Here is a 27,964-nt window from a genome sequence, read left to right on the forward strand (position 1 = left end):
TAATCGGCCTCCCTCTTACCAAACTCTCCCCGCTCCAATCTGTCCTGAATGCTGCTGCCAGGATCATATTCCTCACCAACCGTTACACCGATGCCTCTACCTTGTGCCAGTCATTACACTGGTTACCCATCCACTCAAGAATCCAGTACAAAACTACTACCCTCATCCACAAAGCACTCCATGGCTCAGCACCACCCTACATCTCCTCTCTGGTCTCAGTCTACCACCCTACCCGTGCCCTCCGCTCCGCTGATGACCTCAGGTTAGCATCCTCAATAATCAGAACCTCCCACTCCCGTCTCCAAGACTTTACACGTGCTGCGCCGATTCTTTGGAATGCACTACCTAGGATAATACGATTATTATTATTATTATTATTATTATTATTATTTATTGTTATAGCGCCATTTATTCCATGGCGCTTTACATGTGAGGAGGGGTATACATAATGAAAACAAGTACAATAATCTTAAACAATACAAGTCATAACTGGTACAGGAGGAATGAGGACCCTGCCCGCGAGGGCTCACAATCTACAAGGGATGGGTGAGAATACAGTAGGTGAGGGTAGAGATGGTCAATCCCCACTGTGGGGATTGGGGTTAATCCCCAATCCCCACAGTTTTAAGCGTGCCCTAAAAACTCATTTGTTCAGACTGGCCTACCGCCTCAATGCATTAACCTAACGATCCCTGTGTGGCCTATATTAAAAAAAAAAAAAAAAAAAAAAAAAAATTAATTAACTGGTTCATGCAGCTTTACATGAACACCCAAGCCTTACACTATGGCCGGTCCGAATAACTAAAGCAATTGTTACCATCCACCTCTCGTGTCTCCCCTTTTCCTCATAGTTTGTAAGCTTACGAGCAGGGCCCTCATTCCTCCTGGTATCTGTTTTGAACTGTATTTCTGTTATGCTGTAATGTCTATTGTATGTACAAGTCCCCTCTATAATTTGTAAAGCGCTGCGGAATATGTTGGCGCTATATAAATAAAAATTATTATTATTATTATTATATTCTCATGTACAGCACCATGGAATCAATGGTGCTATATAAATAAATAAAAATAATAATAATAATAATAATAATAATAATTAAAAAATGAGGTGACAGATTCCCTTTAAGGGGTTAAATGACTTTGGGCCACTGAAATCACACAAAGAATACTTAGATGCAATTTAATCCCTTAAAAACATCAGCTAACTATTCAAGTCTGTGAAAATGGGCTGTTTGCCCACTTAGATGCCAGTTCTGATGCCCAGAACCCATTTGGTCCAGGCTGGAGAGACCTGGTTTTCATGTGGGGCTCCCTGTTCTATATGTCTGCAGTGTGATATCAGTGGTCCAAAGTCATTTAACAATTTGATTAATGCCCTTCGGTGCCCACTTTGACGACCATTTTTGTGCCAGTTTTATAATTTTTGTAGCTGTTGTTAATTGTATGCACATTATCAGGGCACCTCGCTGCATTGTAGGTTATTATTGCGATGCTTATTTTTTGTTGTTAAACCTATAAAAAAACAGAAAATAAACTGACGAATAAGAAACCAACTTCAACCTCGTCAGAGCCCCCAAATGTAGGCATCTAAAATATCAGCCTGGCTACTCCAGAGGAAGGGACCAGCTCATCCAAAACACCCTGAACTAAATAGCATCTACCATTAGCTTCAGAACTTGAAGGTAGTTGGCCCCAAAGCCGAATATCATGTAGACTCATGGCTTATCCATATATATATATATACTAGCTGAAGAGCCCGGCGTTGCCTGGGCATAGTAAATATCTGTGGTTAGTTATAGCACCTCACTTCTCTTATTTTCCCATCACATCTTTCATTTTCCCTCTCACACCTCTCATTTTCCCCCTCACTCCTCTTATTTTCCCCCCTAACACCTCTCATTCCCCCCTAACACTTGTCATTTCAACCTCACATCTGTCATTTTCCGATAACTCCACTATTTTCCCTCACTCCTCTCATTTTGCACTCACACCTTTTCATTTTCACCTCAGTATATACATGTTTGTCATCTCCCTTATATATAGTATACACCTGTATGTCATCTCCCCTGTATATAGTATATACCTGCTGTGTGTCATCTCCCCTGTATATAGTATATACCTGTGTGTCATCGCCCCTGTATATAGTATGTACCTGTATGTCATCTCCCCTGTATATATATATATATATCTGTGTGTCATCTCCTCATGTATATAGTATATACCTGTATGTCATCTCCTCCTATATATAGTATATACCTGTATGTCATCTCCTCCTATATATAGCATATACCTGTATGTCATCTCCTCCTGTATATAGTGTATACATGTAGGTCATCTGCTCCTGTATATAGTATATACCTGTGTGTCATCTCCTCCTGTATATTGTATATACTTGTATGTCATCTCCTCCTGTATATATATGTACCTGTATGTCATCTCCTCCTCTATATAGTACATGCCTGTGTGTCATCTCTCCTGTATATAGTATATACCTGTGTGTCATCTCTCCTGTATATAGTATATATCTGTGTGTCATCTCCCCTGTATATAGTATATACCTATGTGATCTCCTGTATTAGACCTCGTTAACACGTTATTTGGTCAGTATTTTAACCTCAGTATTTGTAAGCTAAATTGGCAGCCTGATAAATCCCCAGCCAACAGGAAGCCCTCCCCCTGGCAGTATATATTAGCTCACACATACACATAATAGACAGGTCATGTGACTGACAGCTGCCGTATTTCCTATATGGTACATTTGTTACTCTTGTAGTTTGTCTGCTTATTAATCAGATTTTTATTTTTGAAGGATAATACCAGACTTGTGTGTGCTCTAGGGCGAGTTTCGCGTGTCAAGCTGTGTGTGTTGAGTTGCGTGTGGCGACATGCATGTAGCGACTTTTGTGAGATGAGTTTTGTGTGGCGACATGTGTGTAGCAACTTTTTGTGTGTTGAGTTGCATGTGACAGGTTAGTGTAGTAAGTTGTGTGCAGCAAGTTTTGCGCATGGCGAGTTTTATGTGTGGTGCCTTTTGAGTATGTGCAAGTTTTGTGTGAGGCAACTTTTGCATGTGTTGCAACTTTTGTGCATGTGGCAATTTTTCCGCGGGTGCAAGTTTTGCGTGTGGCGAGTTTTCCCATGAGGTGAGTTTTGCACGTGTGGCGAGTTTTGCGTGAGCCTAGTTTTGCATGTGGTGAGTTTTGCGCGTGGCGAGTTTTGAGCGGCGACTTTTGTGTTTCGACTTTTATGTGGCGAGGTTGGTGTATGTGTGGTGAAATGTGTGCTTAGGGTGGTATATGTGTTCAAGCACGTGGTAGTGTGTGGCGCATTTTGTGTATGTGTTCATATCCCCGTGTGTGGTGAGTATCCCATGTCGGGGCCCCACCTTAGCAACTGATCGGTATATACTCTTTGGCGCCATCACTCTCATTCTTTAAGTCCCCCTTGTTCACATCTGGCAGCTGTCAATTTGCCTCCAACACTTTTCCTTTCACTTTTTCCCCATTATGGAGATAGGGGCAAAATTGTTTGGTGAATTGGAAAGTGCGGGGTTAAAATTTCACCTCACAACATAGCCTATGACGCTCTCGGGGTCCAGACGTGTGACTGTGCAAAATTTTGTGGCTGTAGCTGCGACGGTGCAGATGCCAATCCCGGACATACACACACACATACACACATTCAGCTTTATATATTAGATAGTAGATAGGGATTCTGGGAATGGATGTATTTGGAGATCGGGGGCCCATCGCACTCTGCGTCAGTGGGGGAGGTGGTCGCCAATCCCACACAACTGACAATTCTGCCCTTCTACTGACTGCAGTGTGCGCTGGGACCCCGATGGCGTCCAATCACTGGCACCCCGATGGCGTCCAATCACTGGCACCTCGATGGCGTCCAATCACTGGCACCTCGATGGCGTCCAATCACTGGCACCTCGATGGCGTCCAATCACTGGCACCTCGATGGCGTCCAATCACTGGCACCTCGATTGCGTCCAATCACTGGCACCTCGATGGCGTCCAATCACTGGCACCTCGATGGCGTCCAATCACTGGCACCTCGATTGCGTCCAATCACTGGCACCTCGATGGCGTCCAATCACTGGCACCTCGATGGCGTCCAATCACTGGCACCTCGATGGCGTCCAATCACTGGCACCTCGATGGCGTCCAATCACTGGCACCTCGATGGCGTCCAATCACTGGCACCTCGATGGCGTCCAATCACTGGCACCTCGATGGCGTCCAATCACTGGCACCTCGATGGCGTCCAATCACTGGCACCTCGATGGCGTCCAATCACTGGCACCTCGATGGCGTCCAATCACTGGCACCTCGATGGCGTCCAATCAATGGCACCTCGATGGCTTCTAATCACTGGCACCGCATCTACCTGACACTTTTTGTGCATCCGGCGGATATGCCAGAAATGTACAAGATGGAAATAGCCACCTAATAGTGTCTGACATCTCATACTGGCCGGTGGCACCCTCTGGCCGTATCCAATGCCCGCGTTCCCCCATCTGCCACCCTCTGGCGTTGTCTCCGAGTCACCAGGTGGCCGTCCCCTTGTCTGTAGCCATCCTCACTATACAGCCTTGGACCACGGAACATTGTGTTTGGGGGTCTGCCTCGTGGGACCCTCTTCAGACCATAGCACCACTTCTTTCCATGGCAGACCTGCTACAATGCCGTCAGCAGCTCTGGGAAGGTGACGTCCAGTGTCTGCCATCCCACACTGTACAGTGCCCACCCATTACATAGCCCCACACCTGTGCTGAGGAACACTTGCCTTGCTCTCTGTGCAGCGCAATCTCCGTCACCTCATGGCAGCACAACTATGTACACCGGTTGCCTAGCAACCCTTTAACCAGTTCACTTCTGCACCGCCCCCTCCATCTTACTACACCCAGCTGCAGCGACGAGCACACACGTCAGCGCAGATCTTACGTAGCCAAGTCACGTGCCCCGGGCTGCCTCATCACAGCTCTCAGGTAGTACAGCGATGACGTCACTGCACGACTTGTTCTGCCAGAAAATCGCCAATTCCACGCCTTGTTGCTACTTCCTGGATCCCCGCCCAAGTTTTTTCCCGCCCACTTGCTAATTCTGCACCAATAGGCGCAGCCCCTGGCCCTCTCTGACCAATAACATGCTGCTCGCAAAGATGAGTGACAGCCTCAATACCCAATCAGGAGAAAGCCAGAGGCGTGCGCTGGGCAATAGAGGCACAGCCGCAGGAAGAGCACAGGTGAGTGGGATGTGTAGCGTGTAAGGTGGTTACGGGTGGAGAATGGTCTGCAGCAAGTGTGGGCACACTGTAATGGGCAGCACCATGTGTGGCAGGAAGTCACTGGTGACATGGGCAGCTGACAGGAAGCCGTGCCAGCCTGCCCTTCACATGTGCTGGCTCATCTCCTCATTACCTGCATGTGGGACCCCTGTAGTCATTTTTAGGATTTTACAACTACCATAGCACGAAAAGGAGCAATGATCCAATAATCTTCAATAAATAATATCAAAGTTTATCCCATGATAGAACAGTTCATGAACAACATTAACATATCTGGATTACAATATTCTGGGACAGAACAAGAGACTCCAGCAGCGCACGTATAACTCACTCCAATGATGGACATGTAATGCTGGTTATTAATAATAACACAGAACTAGTGGGGTATATATTGTGTAAGTCCATCTATTATAAATATCCGCGCCACAGTCCTAGAGCCGGGCATAACCCAGCATTAAGACTTGTCAGGTACCAATACAGCCATCAATAATACAACAGGTGAGTATCCATAGGTTAACCCATAATGCTTCCCATCAGAAATAATTACACTGAGCCTATGAAGCAATAATTAGCTACATGCTAGTAAATATTCCCCAGTCATCTTAGGAGCCAACACCTGTAGACATGGTGAGAAGAGTGTACGTGCGGCTGCCTCACAAGGACACCTCGACGCGCGTTTCACCGCCTCTGCAGCTTCGTCGGGGTGTCCTTGTGAGGCAGCTGCACATACACTCTTCTCACCATGTCTACAGGTATTAGGCCAGGTTAACATTGCGTTAGTGCAGTCTGTTCAACGCATACGTTAAATGGACTGCGCTGCGCAAGTGCCAACTTTGACGGACCCGGAAAAGCCGCAGCCCACGTCTCGGGTCCGTCACTCCATGTCGGACACATCGCTAGCGCACGCCCATTGTGGGCATGCGCTAGCGATGCGTCCGACATTGCATTCAATGGCGCCGTTAACGGACTACGTTACACCGCGTTGTGCCGCGGTGTAACATAGTCCGTTAAACGGAGACACTGAACGCAATGTGAACCCAGCCTTCGCTACTAAGATGATTGGGGAATATTTACTAGCATGTAGCTAATTATTATTTTGTAGGATCATGCTTAGGATTGGTGTTTGATACACTGCCGGTTTTTGCCCTCCTACAAAGAATGGAGAGAGCTTTAATTTTTATCATAGGTGCACTTCAACTGTGAGACAAAATCTTAAAAAAAAAAATCCAGAAAATCATTGTATGATTTTTCCAAAATTAATTTGCATTTTATTGCATGAAATAAGTATGATACAATAGAAAAATAAAACTTAATATTTGGTACAGAAACCATTATTTGCAATTACAGAGGTCAGACGTTTCCTGTAGCTCTTGACCAAGTTTGCACACACTGCAGCAGTAAAGATCTTCAGATCTTTCAGGTTTCAGAGCTGTTGCTGGGCAACATTGAGTTTCAGCTCCCGCCAAAGATTTTCTATTGGGTTCAGGCCTGGAGACTGGCTAGGCCACTCCAGGGCTGGAAATGCTTCTTACAGATCCACCCCTTAGTTGCCCTGGCTGTGTGTTTCAGGTCGTTATCCTGCAAGCGTAGGACCTGGTATAAGAGAGATGCCGTAAAGGGGCTACCAGGTACACATAAAATTGGCCATTTTTATGCGCTAAAAGCTCTCATTTTTCATATTTCTAGTGCAGTAATGCAGTTCAAATTTCGTGTTTTCAAATTTACATGTTTTAGCGCTGCAGTGTGCTGCCTTATTTACTTAACTATATACAAGTTGGCGACTCTAGGTTCAGCACCTGTTCACACTCAGTCTATGTTTGGATGTGCCGGTCAGGTTTTTGAAATGTATTATTTAGCCTTCTGATCGTGCACTCCGCCTCCTAGCTTCAGGTGTTTTAATTGCAGCAGGTCCAATACCCCTCCATAGAGAGAGAGAATTTTAGTCTAGGAAGAGGTTTCACATGTACCCATTCAGATGGAGACGTTTATTCTCAGCGAGGTAAGGCAAGCGTAGGACCTGGTATAAGAGAGATGCCGTAAAGGGGCTACCAGGTACACATAAAATTGGCCATTTTTATGCGCTAAAAGCTCTCATTTTTCATATTTCTAGTGCAGTAATGCAGTTCAAATTTCGTGTTTTCAAGTTTACATGTTTTAGCGCTGCAGTGTGCTGCCTTATTTACTTAGTTATCCTGCTGGAAGACGCAGCCACGACCCATCTTCAATACTGTTGCTCACTGAAGGAGGTTGTTGGCCAAAATCTCGCAATTCATGGCTCTTTCCATCCTCCCTTCAATACGGTGCAGTTGTCCTGTCCCCTTTGCAGATAAGCATCCCCAAAGTATAATGTTTCCCTCACCATGCTTTACAGTTCGGATGGTGTTTTTGGGGTTGTAGTCATCATTCTTCTTCCTCCAAACGCGACAAATGGATTTCATACCTAAAAGTTCTATTTTGGTCTCACCTGACCACATGACCTTCTACCATGCCTCTTCTGGATCATCCAGCTGGTTATTGGCGAACTTCAAACGGGCCTGGACATGTGCTGGTGTGAGCAGGGGGACCTTGCGTGCCCTGTAGGATTTTAATACATGATGGAGTAGTGTGTTACTAACGGTAATGTTGAGACTGTGGTCCCAGCTCTCTTCAGGTCATTGACCAAGTCTTCCCATATAGTTCTTGGCTGATTCCTGACCTTTCTCAGAATCATTCTTACCCCGCGAGGCGAAATCTTGCATGGAACCCCAGACCTCTAGATTGACAGTCATCTTGTGTTTCTTCCATTTTCTAATAATTGTGCCAACAGTTTTTGTCTTCTCACTGAGCTGCTTGCCCATTGTCCTGTAGCCCATCTCAGCCTCTTGCAGGTCTACAATTTTGTCATTGGGGTCCTTAGCTCTTTGGTCTTGGCCATGGTGGAGAGGTTGGAGTGTGATTGATTGTGTGGACAGGTGTCTTTTATATAGGTAATGAGTTCAAACATGTGCAATTAATACAGGTAATGAGGGCAGAGTAGGAGGGATTCTTAATTACGTATTTCATGTGAGTCACCCGTCAGGGCTGTGGGGTACTCGGTACCGGGTCCGGTCGCAATTAAAGGGGTGGTCACGGTGGCAGCGACCCGGTCCGTGGCCCTGGGCACCCAAGTAAAAGGGACGGTCTTTAAAGGGGTTGTGGAAATAAGGACAGTTCGTGACGCCACCTGTGGTTCTCTGTTATGACCTGGTGGTTAAGAGGCCACACTGAAATGACCTGGTGGCTAAAACGCAACATGGAACGAGCTCTGAGAAGGTGGTATCTCTACTGACCGCAGTCCCTAATCCTAACAACACAACTAGAAATAGCCGTGGGATGTTCCTGACACTCCCTAGACACCTCGTCACAGCCTAAGATATAACTACCCCTAAAGAAGGAAATAGAAAGCTATCTTGCCTCAGAGAAACCCCTAAAAGGAAAGACAGCCCCCCACAAATATTGACTGTGAATGGAGAGGGAAATGACGAACAAAGAAATGAAATTAGAATTCATTAAAGGGGAGGCCAATACTAAACTAGATAGACAGAGAGCAAAGGATACTGTGCGGTCAGTATAAAAACTACAAAATCCACGCAGACTTTACAAAAATGAACTCCACACCGACTCACGGTGTGGAGGGGCAAATCTGCTTTCCCAGAGCTTCCAGCTAGCCTAAATAAAACATAGTGACAAGCTGGACAAAAGAGACAAAATGCAAAGCAATAGAGTCCAAACAAATGGACAAACAAACTAGCAAAACTTATCTTTAGCAGACAAGGACTGGCCATATGAGAAATCCAAGGGAAGAAACAAATCCAACCAAGAACATTGACAGCAGGCATGGACTAAAGCCCAGAGCAGGTTTAAATAACAAACCCAGGCAAGGCGATTAGTGAAGGCAGCTGCCACAGCTACCTAACGGAGCAGCAGTTCCACTCAAAACCACCAGAGGGAGCCCAAGGGCAGAACTCGCAAACACACCATTAGCAACCACAGGAGGGAGCTCCAGAACGGAACTCACAACAGTTCTCGGTCAAAGGTGACCGATGCTGCTTAAAGGGGTCCTCTGGGGGCGATGGTGCTGCATCAATACCTGGTTTACTGAGATGGTATTCAGCCTCAGTCCAGGGTACCGGTAACAGGTGTAGCTGGAGTCCAGACAGCCTGAAGACAGGTGGGAATCCCCTTGACAGGTCAGTTTGGGAGCCTTCCACTATGCGCTGGTCTGTGGTCCCTTGCTGCCTGTAGCTCTCTAACAAGGCCCACTTTCTTCCCTGTCCAGGGACAGTACCTGCACGATAGGCAACTTGAGCCATCTCTTTTGGGTCTGATTGCTGTTGTACCTCAGGTATTATGTGGGCAAGTCCCTTTTAGTTTCCTGCCCTCCAGTTCTGCCGTGGGGCTTGCAGTCCCCCTCAGCCTCGGGCTCTCGGTACCTGGTTTCTGCGCTCAGCTTAGAGAGGCCCAGTATCAGTCTTTCTATAGCTCCTAAGTCCATCTGTGCAGCTCCTTCACTGTCTGCTACCAACTGTCTGCTTGTCTGCCTAGCAACTGACTCATCCTCCCGACCAGAAAGAGCAGCTCCCCTGATGTCAGGTGTAGAACTCCCCCTTCTGGCCTGGAGTCAGAATGTGTTGCATGAAAGGTTACCTGCCAAAGGGATTCCTCCTGTCTCCAGGCATGGCATTACCCTCCCTGAGAGGAAGGCAATACCACTGTGGTACCTGAACTCCTGGGGTGCCACGCATGCAATTTAATTATTTAATAATCATAGAATGTTATTTTCTGGATTTTATTTTTAGCTTCTGTCTCTCACAGTTGTAGTGTATCTATGATAAAAATTACAGACATCTCCATTCTATGTAAGTGGGACAATATTTTTGACTCAATAATTTTCTAAATCTTTAACGAAAGTTTAAAAGGAATCTGTCAGCAGGTCAACCCTCCTACGCCGTCTATATGGTCATGTATGTCCTAGGAAGTTGAATAATATAATATCTTGATATCTGATGTCTTATTCCTGAGAAATCCACGTGTTTTTTTTTTTTTATATGTAAATGAGCTGGTAAGATCTATGGGCCAGACATAGATCTTCCTGAGACTCTGCCTCCAGAGCTTATTTTAGATGAAAGTGGGCATTACCAGTGTGAGACATGTATTGACTGACAGTCTGCTCTCTTGATTTACATGTCTCACACCGGTAATACTCCCTTCAATATAAAATAAGCGGATTCTTATGCAGATCTGTGTTCGGCCCATAGATCTTAATAGCTCATTTACAAGTTAGGAAATATTTGGATACCTCTGTAATAAGACATTGAATCTCAGATATCAAGGTATCATTTTATTTGGCTTCCTGTGATCTACATGTCTATATAGACTGCTTAGGAGGCTTGATCGTACTGACAAATTCCCTTTAATTGGTTTTTGATGTAAAGGTAAAATTTACTTTTAATCTGGTCAATTTCTAGGAAAAGCTTCCATCTCAGGCTTCATGTTATTGCTATAAATGAAGAACTTATGATGAAAAGGCTGGTGTGGCATTTGTGCTCGATACCTGGGATACATGTTCCAAGACTGGCCCTTACGATGCATTAGGCAAGAAAAAAATCTAAATAAAAAATGGAGAAAGCTACTGTCCCTTCCATTCAGGTGGAAAAACTGACCACTGGGGAAATACCTTCTCCCAACTACTTCTCATACAAGGTAAGTCACATAGTATAGGATTTATAATATGTCCACAGGGATCCTGTCAGCAGATTCATGCTGCTAGAACCACGGCATGATTCAGAGGGCGGCTCCTGCATTACAAACCTACGGTATATCTTTTAGGCTATGTGCACACGTTGTGGATTGTATGCACTTTTGCCGCGTTTTTTCGCCACGAAAACGCATACACAACCCATTGAATTCAATGGGATTCCGCAATGCTGTGCTAATGCTGCGTATTTTTCCGTGGTGGAATCGCATCGCGGAAAAATACCCAGCATGCTCATTCTTTGTGCGGACTCGCGGGGATTCCGCACACATAGGAATGCATTGATCCGCTTACTTCCCACATGGGGCTATGCCCACCATGCGCAAACTAAGCGGATCATGTGCGGATGGTACCCGGGTGTGGAGAAGAGGAGACCCCCTCCAGGCCCTAAAAAAAAGAATTAAAATAAAAAATAGTTATATACTCACCTTCTGGCGGCCCCAGATCCAGCCCAGGCCTTAGCGGCGCTCCTGTTCCCAGTGATGCTTTGCAACAATGACCTGTGATGACGTTGCGGTCTCGCGTGATGCTACGTCATCTGGGATCATTGTCGCAAGGCATCACTGGGAACGGGAGCTGTCGGGAGCATCGCGAGTAGTGAGAAGGCTGCGGGGGCCGCCGGAAGGTGAGTATCATGATTTCTTTCTTTTTTTTTTTTATTACTTTTAACATTATATCTTTTTACTATTGATGCTGCATAGGCAGCATCAATAGTAAAAAGTTGGTCACACTTGTTTGACAAGTGTTACCAACCTGTCAATCATTTTTCCAAGCGATGCTACAGATCGCTTGGAAAACGCTTGCATTCTGCAAGCTAATTACGCTTGAAAAACGCTAGTGTTTAGCGGGAAAACGCATGCCAATTCCGCATGCGTTTTACCCGCCGCAGGGAGTTGCGGAATTGCCGTGGAAATTTCCGTGGCAATTCAGCAATGTGTGCACATAGCCTTACTCTGACGCGCTGCAATATTTCAGAGAAAAACATAGTAGAGAACATGGACAGGGATGAGGTGACTAGTTCAAGAGTTATGTCCCCACCAGCATCTTCGCGGCTGCTCAGCTAGACTGAATGGTCTCCCAATATGTCACATGAACGCTGAAGCTGGTCAGCCGTCACTAATGGGCTGCAGTGTTCATGTGACAGGATAATGTCCCGTGAGTGCTAGAAAACACGGGGCCGACATCACAGTAAGGCCATGTGCACATGTTGAGTATGTGGTGAGTTTTTTTACCTCAGTATTTGTAAGCCATAGACAAGGAAAGGAACAATCAGAGGAAAAGTATAATAACACGTCACCACTTCTGTATTTATCACCCACTCCTGGTTTTGGCTTATAAATACTGAGGTAAAAAACTCACCAAATACTCAACGTGTTCACGTGGCCTTATGATGCCAGTATGGGAGGTGAGTATTTTAACTGTAAATGGGGCACTTTAGCGTTTAAGAAGCATCTGTCTACTAGTGGACAACACCTCTAATATATGTACATGCAATGTCTTATTCAGGCGGATACGTTCTGTAACCCTTCTGAAAAAGCACTAAATAAGCTCTAAAAAGAATGAACATATGTATTGCAAGGTTAAAGTGTCTTTCTATACAAATGCTCAGTTTTTGAGCTTCTTATAGCCACTTTGTTTTCAAAGAATCTAAGTGGGTAAAAAAAAGCGATTCTTCATTTGGCTTCCACTTGGAATCTGCACACTAGTTTATTTCATCAAGTTGGCGGCCAAAGTTGTCACAAAAAAACGCCAAAAATGAGGCTTTGGGTTAAAAGACATCCTGAAGCTTTTTCCTCCTGAAAATTGCATAGAAATGGTGCATAGTAGGAAGGAGCAAGCCTTGTTAAAGCTGACTTCTTGGATTCGTGTCTGTCTTTTTCTGCATATTCCAGCAGCTGTGGGAGTAAAGTTTGTAACCAAAAACCAAATCTTGTGCACGCGCTGCAAAAAAAAATCTAACAAATCTGAGGCCTACACCAATGGGGGTTTTATTTGTCACCAGAATAGGGGCCTTTTGTCCCCCCGTTCTTCTCTGACAGTAAGACCATAGTCAGGAGAAGTTGAATGGGGCAGCAGGTCACTGATGCTCCCGACGATCTTTTCCCATCTATGGTTCTGATAGGATAACCTATAAAAATACACAGATATCTAGTGGCTAAGTAATAATTTACTTGGACCGGAGTACCCTTTCCTTCACCAGAGAACACAACCATATGGGAGTTTTAAAATGTGTTTATATGTCTCCTATATGACTCTGGATTCTTGCTAAATGTACTCAAATATCAGGACATTTTGTGAGATGTGTACAAGTCTTACCCAATAACTGATTTCCATTTTTTTTTTTTCAGGACAATCTCATTGGATCTCTGCTGGCTATTTTTGGACATCTTCTTATTAGTATTGGACTCAACCTCCAGGTAAGGAATTATTAAAAAGGTCCTGGAAGGAAGAACAACATGCTTGGATTGTTGTTATATCTCAGCCCCAAGGACCAGGGGTATTTCTGTTTTTGCATTTCCGTTTCTTTGCTCCCCTTCTTCCCAGAGCTATAACTTTGTTATTTTGTAAGTCAATATGGCCATGTGAGGGCTTGTTTGTGGGACGAGTTGTGCTTTTGAAAGGGTCTACCAGGTTCACTAAATGCGAAAACTGACCTGCCATTATGATTCTCCAGGTCATTACAAGTTTGTAGATGCCAAACATGTATAGGTTCTGGTGCTCTGTGAGGGCTTATGTTTTGTGCGCCGAGCTGATGTTTTTATTGATACCATTTTGGGGTAGATACAGTGTTTTGATCACTCATTATTGTATTTTATTGCAATGTTGCATCAACAAAAAAACTGGTGTTTTGATTTTTTTTTTTTTCTCATTACGCCGTTTACCTATCTGATTAGTTTCTAAACGCGGCGATACCATATATGTGTATTTTTTTTATTTATTTTGGTTTTTTATTTTGAATAGGGCAAAAGGGGGAGTGATTTGAACTTTAATATTTTTTTTTACTTTTAAATTACTTTTAAACTCCTTAGGAAACTAGAAGCTGCGATCATCTGATTGCTTGTGTTACACATAGCTGGGCTGCAGCTATCCGGCAATGACAACCACAGCTGTTTCCTGCAGACCTTGGGTAGTAATGCCACCCCATCGGCGACCTGCGGTCATGCGACACTGGTGCCTATGGGCGGAGCTGGTTCGGCCATGTTAAATGTTGCTGTTGGAGTTTGACAGCGGCATTTAACCGGTTAACAGCCGTGGGTGGATCGCGATTCCACCCACATCTGTTATTGGCACATGATAGCTAATCAGATCAGCTGTCATGTGCTGAAAAAGGTGCAGGTTCATCGTCGGAGAGGGAGAGGCGCCCTATGATGGAAATATCCGTCATTAGGCATTAAGGAGATGAATTAGTTGTTATATGGAAAGGATTTAGCAGGTTAATGACTGCAGATATAGTGAAGCTCAAATACTTTGTGATATGAGATGTGAAGCTGATGTCCAAAGTTCTTTTCAGTTTGCAAAATATACAAATGAAGGTCTATTACAAAGAACTATTGTGTAATTTTATAATGGAGCCTCTGTCCACATGCCCTAAATACTGATGACTGGTGGTACATTCCAGAGAGACTGCTGTAAAGCAAGCGTTGTGAGGATGGGACAGTCCTATCAATAAGATGATACTGCTCAAACTGTAGGCAGCATTACTTTGTGACAGGTCCGACAATCATTAGTGACAGCACTAGGACCAATGTTACTTAACTGTGCAGTTCAGATGAGCATTTTTTTCTTCTCCTGTAGAAGAATGGGTTGCACACCGACAATTGAGAAAAAGTCTGTATATGTATATATATATACATATACAGTTAGTCTTGGCCAAAAGTATTGACACCCCTGCAATTCTGTCACATAATACTCAGTTTCTTCCTGAAAATGATTGCAAACGCAAATTCTTTGGTATTATTATCTTCATTTAATTTGTCTTAAATGAAAAAACACAAAAGAGAATGAAGCAAAAAGCAAAACCTTGATCATTTCACACAAAACTCCAAAAATGGGCCAGACAAAAGTATTGGCACCCTCAGCCTAATACTTGGTTGCAAAACCTTTAGCCAAAATAACTGCAACCAATCGCTTCTGGTTACCATCAATGAGTTTCTTACAATGCTCTGCTGGAATTTTAGACCATTCTTCTTTGGCAAACTGCTCCAGGTCCCTGATATTTGAAGGGTGCCTTCTCCAAACTGCCATTTTTAGATCTCTCCACAGGTGTTCTATGGGATTCAGGTCTGGACTCATTGCTGGCCACCTTAGAAGTCTCCAGTGCTTTCTCTCAAACCATTTTCTAGTGCTTTTTGAAGTGTGTTTTGGGTCATTGTCCTGCTGGAAGACCCATGACCTCTGAGAAAGACCCAGCTTTCTCACACTGGGCCCTACATTATGCTGCAAAATTTGTTGGTAGTCTTCAGACTTCGTAATGCCATGCACACGGTCAAGCAGTCCAGTGCCAGAGGCAGCAAAGCAGCCCCAAAACATCAGGGAACCTCCGCCATGTTTGACTGTAGGGACCGTGTTCTTTTCTTTGAATGCCTCTTTTTTTCTCCTGTAAACTCTATGTTGATGCCTTTGCCCAAAAAGCTCTACTTTTGTCTCATCTCACCAGAGAGCATTCTTCCAAAACGTTTTAGGCTTTTTCAGGTAAGTTTTGGCAAACTCCAGCCTGGCTTTTTTATGTCTCGGGGTAAGAAGTGGGGTCTTCCTGGGTCTCCTACCATACAGTCCCTTTTCAATCAGACGCCGACGGATAGTACGGGTTGACACTGTTGTACCCTCGGACCGCAGGGCAGCTTGAACTTGTTTGGATGTTAGTCGAGGTTCTTTATCCAACATCCGCACAATCTTGCGTTGAAATCTCTTGTCAATGTTTCATTTCCGTCCACATTTAGGGAGGTTAGCCACAGTGCCATGGGCTGTAAACTTCTTGATGACACTGCGCACGGTAGACACAGGAACATTCAGGTCTTTGGAGATGGGCTTGTAGCCTTGAGATTGCTCATGCTTCCTCACAATTTGGTTTCTCAAGTCCTCAGTCAGTTCTTTGGTCTTCTTTCTTTTCTCCATGCTCAATGTGGTACACACAAGGACATAGGACAGAGGTTGAGTCAACTTTAATCCATGTCAACTGGCTGCAAGTGTGATTTAGTTATTGCCAACACCTGTTAGGTGCCACAGGTAAGCTACAGGTGCTGTTAATTACACAAATTAGAGAAGCATCACATGATTTTTCGAACAGTGTCGATACTTTTGTCCACCCCCTTTTTTATGTTTGCTGTGGAATTATATCCAGTTTGGCTTTAGGACAATTCTTTTTGTGTTTTTTCCTTTAAGCCAAATTAAATGAAGATAATAATACCAAACAATTTGTGTTTGCAATCATTTTCAGAAGAGAAAATGAGTGTTATCTGACAGAATTGCAGGGGTGTCAATACTTTTGGCCATGACTGTGTATGTATGTATGTATGTGTATATATATATATATTTTATACAGTACAGACCAAAAGTTTGGACACACCTCATTTAAAGATTTTTCTGTATTTTCATGACTATGAAAATTGTACGTTCACACTGAAGGCATCAAAACTATGAATTAACACATGTGGGTTTATATACTCCACAAAAAAGTGTGAATCAACTGAAAATATGTCTTATATTCTAGGTTCTTCAAAGTAGCCACCTTTTGCTTTGATGACTCTTTTGCGCACTCTTGGCATTCTCTTGATGAGCTTCAAGAGGTAGTCACCGGAAATGGTCTTCCAACAATCTTGAAGGAGTTCCCAGAGATGCTTAGCACTTGTTGGCCCTTTTGCCTTCACTCTGCGGTCCAGCTCATTCCAAACCATCTCGATTGGGTTCAGGTCTGGTGACTGTGAGGCCAGGTCATCTGGCGTAGCACCCCATCACTCTCTTTCTTGGTCAAATAGCCCTTACACAGCCTGGAGGTGTGTTTGGGGTCATTGTCCTTTTGAAAAATAAATGATGGTCCAACTAAACGCAAAAAGGATGGAATAGCATGCCGCTGCGAGATGCTGTGGTAGCCATGTTGGTTCAGTATGCCTTCAATTTTGAATAAATCCCCAACAGTGTCACCAGCAAAGCACCCCCACACTCACACCTCCTCCTCCATGCTTCCCGATGGGAACCAAGTATGTAGAGTCCATCTGTTCACCTTTTCTGCGTCGTGGAAAGACACGGTGGTTGGAACCAAAGATCTCAAATTTGGACTCATCAGACCAAAGCACAAATTTCCACTTGTCTAATGTCCATTCCTTGTGTTCTTTAGCCCAAATAAGTCTCTTCTGCTTGTTGCCTGTCCTTATCAGTGGTTTCCTAGCAGCTATTTTACCATGAAGGCCTGCTGCACAAAGTCTCCTCTTTCTGAGGCTGGTGACTCGGATAAACTTATCTTCAGAAGCAGAGGTGACTCTTGGTCTTCCTTTCCTGTTGCGGTCCTCATGTGAGCCAGTTTCTTTGTAGCGCTTGATGGTTTTTGCAACTGCACTTGGGGACACTTTCAAAGTGAATTAACACATGTGGAATTATATACTTAACAAAGTGTTAAACAACTGAAAATATGTCTTATATTCTAGGTTCTTCAAATTAACCACCTTTTGCTTTGATGACTGCTTTGCACACTCTTGGCATTCTCTTGATGAGCTTCAAGAGGTAGTCACCAGGAATGGTTTTCACTTCACAGGTGTGCCCTGTCAGGTTTAATAAGTGGGATTTCTTGCCTTATAAATGGGATTGGGACCATCAGTTGTGTTGTGCAGAAGTCTGGTGGATACACAGCTGATAGTCCTACTGAATAGACTGTTTGGATTAGAATTTGGATTATGGCAAGAAAAATGCAGCTAAGTAAAGAAAAACGAGTGAACATCATTATTTTAAGAAATGAAGGTCAGTCACTCCAAAAAATTGGGAAAACTTTGAATGTGCTCCCAAGTGCAGTGGCAAAAACCATCAAGCGCTGCAAAGAAACTAGCTCACATGAGGACCGCCCCAGGAAAGGAAGACCAAGAGTCACTTCTGCTTCTGAGGATAAGTTTATCAGAGTCACCAGCCTCAGAAATCACAGGTTAAAAGCAGCTCAGATTAGAGACCAGGTCAATGCCACACAGAGTTCTAGCAGCAGACACATCTCTACAACAACTGTTAGGCTGGGATCACACACAACGAGATACGGCCGAGTCTCGCTGGTTAAAAACAAGCTCTGGCACCGGCACTCCAGAGCGGAGCGTGCGGACGCATAGCAATACATGGAGCTGCATGCTCCGCTCCGGAGTGCCGGTGCCAGAGCTTGCTTTTAACCAGCGAGACTCGGCCGTATCTCGCTGTCGTGTGACTCCGGCCTTAAGAGGAGACTTTGTGCAGCAGGCCTTCATAATAAAATAGCTGCTAGGAAACCTTCTAAGGACAGGCATCAAGCAGAAGAGACTTGTTTGGGCTAAAGAACACAAGAAATGGACATTAGACCAGTGGAAATCTGTGCTTTATTCCGATGAGTCCAAATTTGAGATCTTTGGTTCCAACCACCGTGTCTTTGTGCGACGCAGAAAAGGTGAACGGATGGACTCTACGTGCCTGGTTCCCACCATAAAGGCCATCCGTGATGGAGGAGGAGGTGTTGATGGTGTGGGTGTGCTTTGCTGGTGACACTGTTGGGGATTTTAAAGAGTGAGGAAAAAGAGCGCAAAATATAGTGCACACAAGGCAATAATAAATAGAAAGAGGCTTTATTACAACAACAACGTCAAGACAGACAAAAAATTCTACTAAATACAATTAAAATCATGATGGAGCGACATAAAAGACAATGAAAGGCAAGTGAAATAGGAAATGTGCAAAATTACAAAAATCTTCAAAAATTATTATAAAGGCAGTCAATATTGTGAATACATGATAGATCTGGTATAAAAGAGGCAATGAAAGGATTTCCAGGGAGAAATGGCTGGGAAAAAAATATTGGGTGTCTAACAGACTGTGATATAATAATGAAAAGTTCAAATAACTGTAGTAAGCCAACTGATCAATCTCCTTGAGAACCAAGTCATATATAAATACCCACCTGACAATTGTCATATATACAAAATATAAACATGCATGAATCAATGTATGAAGTCATAGATCACCAGAGTGGAGATAGTCCATCAGAGGCTCAAACACTCAGAATGTGTTTGTAACAAAATACTAAAGGTACCGTCACACTCAGCAACTTTCCAATGATCACGACCAGCGATACGACATGGCTGTGATCGTTGGTAAGTCCTTGTGTGGTCGCTGGAGAGCTGTCACACAGACAGCTCTCCAGCGACCAACGATGCCGAAGTCCCCGGGTAACCAGGGTAAACATCGGGTGACTAAGCGCAGGGCCGCGCTTAGTAACCCGATGTTTACCCTGGTTACCATTGTAAATGCGAAAAAAAAAACACTACATACTTACATTCCGGTGTCTGTCACTTCCCTCGCCTTCAGCTTCCCGCACTGACTGTGAGTCACCGCTGTGCTTTACGGCCGGCACTCACAGTCAGTGCGGGAAGCTGACGGCGAGGGACGTGACAGACACCGGAATGTAAATATGTAGTGTTTTTTTTTTTTTTTACATTTACAATGGTAACCAGGGTAAACATCGGGTTACTAAGCGCGGCCCTGCGCTTAGTAACCCGATGTTTACCCTGGTTACCAGTGAACAGTGTGTGACGCCGATCCAGCGATGTCAGCGGGTGATCCAGCGACGAAATAAAGTTCTGGCCTTCTAGCTCAGACCAGCGATGTCACAGCAGGATCCAGATCGCTGCTGCGTGTCAAACACAACGATATCGCTATCCAGGACGCTGCAACGTCACGGATCGCTATCGTTATAATGTTGTTCAGTGTGAAGGTACCTTAAGTTAGAAATAAGCCAGATAAGGGTCACTTCCGTCTTTCTGTCTGTCCTTCTTTCTGTCGCGGATATTCATTGGTCGCGGCCTCTGTCTGTCATGGAAATCCAAGTCGCTGATTGGTCGCGGCAAAACAACCACGACCAATCAGCGACGGGCACAGTCCAGAAGAAAATGGCCGCTCCTTACTCCCCGCAGTCAGTGCCCGGCGCCCACATACTCCCCTCCAGTCACCTCTCACACAGGGTTAATGCCGGCGGTAACGGACCACGTTATGCCGCGGGTAACGCACTCCGTAACCGCTGCTATTAACCCTGTGTCCCCAACGTTTTACTATTGATGCTGCCTATGCGGCATCAATAGTAAAAAAAATGTAATGTTAAAAATAATAAAAAAACAAAAAAACTGCTATTCTCACCCTCCGTAGTCTGCTGAGCCGCTCACGCCAGCCGCCAACTTCCGCGAGACCGCTAAGTCATCTGGGTAATTTCGCAATGCATCCTGGGAACGGAAGATGGCGGCAGCCGTGCGCGTATCGCCGGAGCTTCGCTGGATCCCAGGGGTGAGTATATAACTATTTTTTATTTTAATTACTTTTTTAACAGGGATATGATGCCCACACTGCTGTATACTGCGTGGGCTGTGTTAGATACCGCGTGGCTGCTATATACTACATAGGCAGTGTTATATACTATGTGGGCTGTGTTCTATACTGTGTGGGCTGTGCTATATATTACGTGGCCACTGTTATATACTGCGTGGGCAGTGTTATATGCTACGTGGCTGCTATATACTGCGTGGGCAGTGTTATATACTACGTGGCTGCTATATACTGCGTGGGCTGTGCTATATATTACGTGACCGGTGTTATATACTGCGTGGCCTGTGTTATATACTACATCACCTGTGTTATATACTGCGTGGCTGCTATATACTGCGTGGGCTGTGTTATATAGTACGTGGCTGTGTTATATACTGTGTGGCCACTGTTATATATTGCGTGGCCTGTATTAACGCATCACGTATTCTACAATATGTATGTACAGTGGGGCAAAAAAGTATTTAGTCAGGAGTGGGTGATAAATACAGAAGTGGTGCATATGTTTCTATTATACTTTTGCTCTATTTGTTTCACTCCTGGTTTTGGCTACAAATACTGATGTAAAATACTGACCAAGTACTGCTAGTGTGACGGCAGCCTTACTGTGCAGAATTATTAGGCAACTTAATAAAAACCAAATATATTCCCATCTAACTTGTTTTTCACCAAGTAAACCAATGTACAGTGGGGCAAAAAAGTATTTAGTCAGTCAGCAATAGTGCAAGTTCCACCACTAAAAAAGATGAGAGGCGTCTGTAATTTACATCATAGGTAGACCTCAACTATGGGAGACAAACTGAGAAAAAAAAATCCAGAAAATCACATTGTCTGTTTTTTTAACATTTTATTTGCATATTATGGTGGAAAATAAGTATTTGGTCAGAAACAAAATTTCATCTCAATACTTTGTAATATATCCTTTGTTGGCAATGACAGAGGTCAAACGTTTTCTGTAAGTCTTCACAAGGTTGCCACACACTGTTGTTGGTATGTTGGCCCATTCCTCCATGCAGATCTCCTCTAGAGCAGTGATGTTTTTGGCTTTTCGCTTGGCAACACGGACTTTCAACTCCCTCCAAAGGTTTTCTATAGGGTTGAGATCTGGAGACTGGCTAGGCCACTCCAGGGCCTTGAAATGCTTCTTACGAAGCCACTCCTTCGTTGCCCTGGCGGTGTGCTTTGGATCATTGTCATGTTGAAAGACCCAGCCACGTTTCATCTTCAATGCCCTTGCTGATGGAAGGAGGTTTGCACTCAAAATCTCACGATACATGGCCCCATTCATTCTTTCATGTACCCGGATCAGTCGTCCTGGCCCCTTTGCAGAGAAACAGCCCCAAAGCATGATGTTTCCACCACCATGCTTTACAGTAGGTATGTGTTATGATAAGGTAATTCAGTACCACAATGGACATAGAGGTCAGAGCACATACAGTGACCTGACAATAACCCAAAAACATTGAACGAGCTCTGAGACATGGGAACTCTGCTGACCGCAATCCCTAATCCTCTCCAACCACACTAGAGGCAGCCGTGGATTGCGCCTAACGCTCCCTATGCAACTCGGCACAGCCTGAGAAACTAGCTAGCCTGAAGATAGAAAATAAGCCTACCTTGCCTCAGAGAAATACCCCAAAGGAAAAGGCAGCCCCCACATATAATGACTGTGAGTTAAGATGAAAAGACAAATGTAGAGATGAAATAGATTTAGCAAAGTGAGGCCCGACTTTCTGAACAGAGCGAGGATAGGAAAGGCAACTTTGCGGTCAACACAAAACCCTACAAAAACCACGCAAAGGGGGCAAAAAGACCCTCCGTACCGAACTAACGGCACGGAGGTACACCCTCTGCGTCCCAGAGCTTCCAGCAAGCAGGAAAAAACAAATAGACAAGCTGGACAGAAAAAAACAGCAAACAAAATAGCAAAGCAGAACTTAGCTATGCAGAGCAGCAGGCCACAGGAACGATCCAGGAGGAAACAGGTCCAATACTAGAACATTGACTGGAGGCCAGGATCAAAGCACTAGGTGGAGTTAAATAGAGCAGCACCTAACGACTTCACCACATCACCTGAGGAAGGAAACTCAGAAGCCGCAGTACCACTTTCCTCCACCAACGGAAGCTCACAGAGAGAATCAGCCGAAGTACCACTTGTGACCACAGGAGGGAGCTCTGCCACAGAATTCACAACAGTACCCCCCCCCCTTGAGGAGGGGTCACCGAACCCTCACCAGAGCCCCCAGGACGACCAGGATGAGCCATATGAAAGGCACGAATAAGATCGGGAGCATGGACATCAGAGGCAAAGACCCAGGAATTATCTTCCTGAGCATAACCCTTCCACTTAACCAGATACTGGAGTTTCCGTCTTGAAACACGAGAATCCAAAATCTTCTCCACAATATACTCCAACTCCCCCTCCACCAAAACCGGGGCAGGAGGATCAACAGATGGAACCATAGGTGCCACGTATCTCCGCAACAATGACCTATGGAATACGTTATGTATGGAAAAAGAATCTGGAAGGGTCAGACGAAAAGTAACAGGATTAAGAACCTCAGAAATCCTATACGGACCAATAAAACGAGGTTTAAACTTAGGAGAGGAAACCTTCATAGGAATATGACGAGAAGATAACCAAACCAAATCCCCAACACGAAGTCGGGGACCCACACAGCGTCTGCGATTAGCGAAACGTTGAGCCTTCTCCTGGGACAAGGTCAAATTGTCCACTACATGAGTCCAAATCTGCTGCAACCTGTCCACCACAGTATCCACACCAGGACAGTCCGAAGACTCAACCTGCCCTGAAGAGAAACGAGGATGGAACCCAGAGTTGCAGAAAAACGGCGAAACCAAGGTAGCCGAGCTGGCCCGATTATTAAGGGCGAACTCAGCCAAAGGCAAAAAGGACACCCAGTCATCCTGATCAGCAGAAACAAAGCATCTCAGATATGTTTCCAAGGTCTGATTGGTTCGTTCGGTCTGGCCATTAGTCTGAGGATGGAAAGCCGAGGAAAAAGACAAGTCAATGCCCATCCTACCACAAAAGGCTCGCCAAAACCTCGAAACAAACTGGGAACCTCTGTCAGAAACGATATTCTCTGGAATGCCATGTAAACGAACCACATGCTGGAAGAACAATGGCACCAAATCAGAGGAGGAGGGTAATTTAGACAAGGGTACCAAATGGACCATCTTAGAGAAGCGATCACAGACCACCCAAATGACTGACATCTTTTGAGAGACGGGAAGATCTGAAATAAAATCCATAGAGATATGTGTCCAAGGCCTCTTCGGGACCGGCAAGGGCAAAAGCAACCCACTGGCACGAGAACAGCAGGGCTTAGCCCGAGCACAAATCCCACAGGACTGCACAAAAGAACGCACATCCCGCGACAGAGATGGCCACCAAAAGGATCTAGCCATTAACTCTCTGGTACCAAAGATTCCAGGATGACCAGCCAACACCGAACAATGAACCTCAGAGATAACTTTATTCGTCCACCTATCAGGGACAAACAGTTTCTCCGCTGGGCAACGATCAGGTTTATAAGCCTGAAATTTTTGCAGCACCCACCGCAAATCAGGGGAGATGGCAGACACAATTACTCCCTCTTTGAGGATACCCGCCGGCTCAGATAAACCCGGAGAGTCGGGCACAAAACTCCTAGACAGAGCATCCGCCTTCACATTTTTAGAGCCCGGAAGGTACGAAATCACAAAGTCAAAACGGGAAAAAAACAGCGACCAACGAGCCTGTCTAGGATTCAACCGCTTGGCGGACTCGAGATAAGTCAAGTTCTTATGATCAGTCAAGACCACCACGCGATGCTTGGCTCCTTCCAGCCAATGACGCCACTCCTCGAATGCCCACTTCATGGCCAGCAACTCTCGATTGCCAACATCATAATTTCGCTCAGCAGGCGAAAACTTCCTGGAAAAGAATGCGCATGGTTTCATCACCGAGCAATCAGAACTTCTCTGCGACAAAACAGCCCCTGCTCCAATCTCAGAAGCATCAACCTCGACCTGGAATGGAAGCGAAACATCTGGTTGACACAACACAGGGGCAGAAGAAAAACGACGCTTCAACTCTTGAAAAGCTTCCACAGCAGCAGAAGACCAATTGACCACATCAGCACCCTTCTTGGTCAAATCGGTCAATGGTTTAGCAATACTAGAAAAATTGCAGATGAAGCGACGATAAAAATTAGCAAAACCCAAGAACTTTTGCAGACTTTTCAGAGATGTCGGCTGAGTCCAATCATGGATGGCTTGGACCTTAACAGGGTCCATCTCGATAGTAGACGGGGAAAAGATGAACCCTGTTGTGAGTTCTGTTTTTGGGCTCCCTCTGGTGGTTACTGATGGTACTGGGTGACTTGTCTTTCCTGGGTTTCTGGGTTCCACCTGTTCCATCAGCATATGGGAGTTTCCTATTTAACCTGGCTTTGCTGGCATTTCCTCGCCGGTTATCAATGTATCCAGTGTGTCTTGTTACCTCTGCTCCCTGCTCCTAGAAACTTCTGGACAAGCTAAGTTTGGATTTTCCTGTTTTGTGTTTTTTGCTTAATTTGGTTTTTAGTCCAGCCTGCAGATATGTGATTCTCTGCTGCTGGTTGCTCTAGTGGGCTGAAATTGCTTTTCATGTACCATGAGTTGGCACATGAGTTCAAGTAATTTCAGGATGGTTTTTTTGAAGGGTTTTTCGCTGACCGCGCAGTTCACTTTTGTATCCTCTGCTATCTAGCTTTAGCGGTCCTCATTTTGCTGAAACTGTTTTCATACTACGTATGTGCTCTCCTCTCATTTCACCGTCATTATATGTGGGGGGCTGCTATTTGCTGTGGGGTATTTCTCTGGAGGCAAGAGAGGTCTGTGTTTCTTCTGATAGGGGAAGTTAGATCTTCGGCTGGAGCGAGACGTCTAGGATCATCGTAGGCACGTTCCCCGGCTACTTTTATTTGTGTGTTAGGTTTAGGGTCGCGGTCAGCTCAGGTTCCATCGCCCTAGAGCTTGTTTGTATCTGTGCTTGTCATTTTTGTGATCCCCTGCCATTGGGATCATGACAGAACCCCAAAAATGAAACCTTCTGAACACCAAAGAGACACTTTGATCCCTTCACAAACAAAGAATTAGCACGCAGGACCTGAAACACCGTTCTGACCTGCTTCACATGAGACTCCCAATCATCCGAGAAGATCAAAATGTCATCCAAGTACACAATCAGGAATTTATCCAGGTACTCTCGGAAGATGTCATGCATAAAGGACTGAAACACTGATGGAGCATTGGCAAGTCCGAATGGCATTACTAGATACTCAAAATGGCCCTCGGGTGTATTAAATGCAGTTTTCCATTCATCGCCTCGCTTAATACGCACAAGATTATACGCACCACGAAGATCTATCTTGGTGAACCAACTAGCCCCCTTAATCCGAGCAAACAAATCAGATAACAACGGCAAGGGGTACTGAAATTTAACCGTGATCTTATTTAGAAGGCGGTAATCTATACAAGGTCTCAGCGAACCATCCTTCTTGGCTACAAAAAAGAACCCTGCTCCTAATGGCGACGATGACGGGCGAATATGCCCCTTCTCCAAGGACTCCTTCACATAACTCCGCATAGCGGCGTGCTCAGGCACAGATAAATTAAACAGTCGACCTTTTGGGAATTTACTACCAGGAATTAAATCGATAGCACAATCACAATCCCTATGCGGAGGTAGGGTATCGGACTTGGGCTCATCAAATACATCCCGGTAATCAGACAAGAACTCTGGAACCTCAGAAGGGGTGGATGACGAAATAGTCAGAAATGGGACATCACCATGTACCCCCTGACAACCCCAGCTGGACACAGACATGGATTTCCAATCTAATACTGGATTATGGACTTGTAGCCATGGCAACCCCAACACGACCACATCATGCAGATTATGCAACACCAGAAAGCGAATAACCTCCTGATGTGCAGGAGCCATGCACATGGTCAGCTGGGTCCAGTACTGAGGCTTATTCTTGGCCAAAGGCGTAGCATCAATTCCTCTCAATGGAATAGGACACTGCAAGGGCTCCAAGAAAAACCCACAACGCCTAGCATACTCCAAGTCCATCAAATTCAGGGCAGCGCCTGAATCCACAAATGCCATGACAATACGATGACAAAGAGCAGATCAAGGTAACGGACAGAAGAAATTTTGACTGTACCGTACCAATGGTGGCAGACCTAGCGAACCACTTAGTTTAAGGTTTAAGCTCAGGTAATACCGCCAAATGGTGAACAGATTTACGCTCACGCAAGCGTCGACCGATCTGAATGGCCAAAGACATAGACTCATTCAGACCAGCAGGTATAGGAAATCCCACCATGACATCCTTAAGGGCTTCAGAGAGACCCTTTCTGAAAATAGCTGCGAGCGCACCTTCATTCCATTGAGTGAGTACGGACCACTTTCTAAATTTCTGACAATATACCTCTATCTCATCCTGACCCTGACACAGAGCCAGCAAATTTTTCTCTGCCTGATCCACTGAATTAGGTTCATCGTACAGCAATCCGAGAGCCAGGAAAAATGCATCGATATTACTTAATGCAGGATCTCCTGACGCAAGAGAAAATTCCCAGTCCTGAGGGTCGCCACGTAAAAAAGAAATAATGATCCTAACTTGTTGAACTAGGTCACCAGAGGAGCGAGATTTCAAAGCTAGAAATAGTTTACAATTATTTTTGAAACTCAGAAATTTAGTTCTATCTCCAAAAAACAAATCAGGAATAGGAATTCTCAGTTCTAACATAGAATTCTGAACCACAAAGTCTTGAATATTTTGTACTCTTGCCGCGAGCTGATCCACACATGAAGACAGACCTTTAATGTCCATCGCTACACCTGTGTCCTGAACCACCCAAATGTCTAGGGAAAAAAAAAGGCAAAACACAGTGCAGAGAAAAAAAAATGGTCTCAGAACTTCTTTTTTCCCTCTATTGAGAATCATTAGTACTTTGGGCCTCCAGTACTGTTATGATAAGGTAATTCAGTACCTCAATGGACATAGAGGTCAGAGCACATACAGTGACCTGACAATAACCCAAAAACATTGAACGAGCTCTGAGACGTGGGAACTCTGCTGACCGCAATCCCTAATCCTCTCCAACCACACTAGAGGCAGCCGTGGATTGCGCCTAACGCTCCCTATGCAACTCGGCACAGCCTGAGAAACTAGCTAGCCTGAAGATAGAAAATAAGCCTACCTTGCCTCAGAGAAATACCCCAAAGGAAAAGGCAGCCCCCACATATAATGACTGTGAGTTAAGATGAAAAGACAAACGTAGGGATGAAATAGATTTAGCAAAGTG

The 27,964-nt window shown here is 44.8% G+C and overlaps 2 protein-coding genes across 5 annotated transcripts in view; one reads left to right on the plus strand and one right to left on the minus strand.

Annotated features, from left to right (window-relative positions):
- The window catches only part of STPG1 (sperm tail PG-rich repeat containing 1), a 172,537-nt gene extending 167,465 nt beyond the window's left edge, over positions 1-5,072 (minus strand). Inside the window, exon 1 of one of the 3 annotated variants that reach the window (XM_069757134.1) lies at positions 4,953-5,072. In XM_069757134.1, coding sequence (XP_069613235.1) covers positions 4,953-4,984 — 32 coding nt within the window. In that variant the 5' untranslated portion in view covers positions 4,985-5,072. Of the gene's footprint in view, positions 1-4,794 lie in introns of all 3 variants that reach the window. The other 2 variants (XM_069757135.1, XM_069757137.1) reach the window with 2 other exon arrangements.
- A 115-nt stretch (positions 5,073-5,187) lies between these two features.
- Positions 5,188-27,964, plus strand: part of NIPAL3 (NIPA like domain containing 3) — a 98,380-nt gene continuing 75,603 nt past the window's right edge. For both annotated transcript variants that reach the window (XM_069757132.1, XM_069757133.1), the window contains exons 1-3: positions 5,188-5,253; positions 10,782-11,016; positions 13,417-13,485. In XM_069757132.1, the coding sequence (XP_069613233.1) occupies positions 10,933-11,016; positions 13,417-13,485 (153 nt within the window). In that variant the 5' untranslated portion in view covers positions 5,188-5,253; positions 10,782-10,932. The remainder of the gene's footprint in view (positions 5,254-10,781; positions 11,017-13,416; positions 13,486-27,964) is intronic.

Source organism: Ranitomeya imitator, chromosome 3 (genome assembly GCF_032444005.1).
Source record: "Ranitomeya imitator isolate aRanImi1 chromosome 3, aRanImi1.pri, whole genome shotgun sequence".
Classification (NCBI taxonomy): domain Eukaryota; kingdom Metazoa; phylum Chordata; class Amphibia; order Anura; family Dendrobatidae; genus Ranitomeya; species Ranitomeya imitator.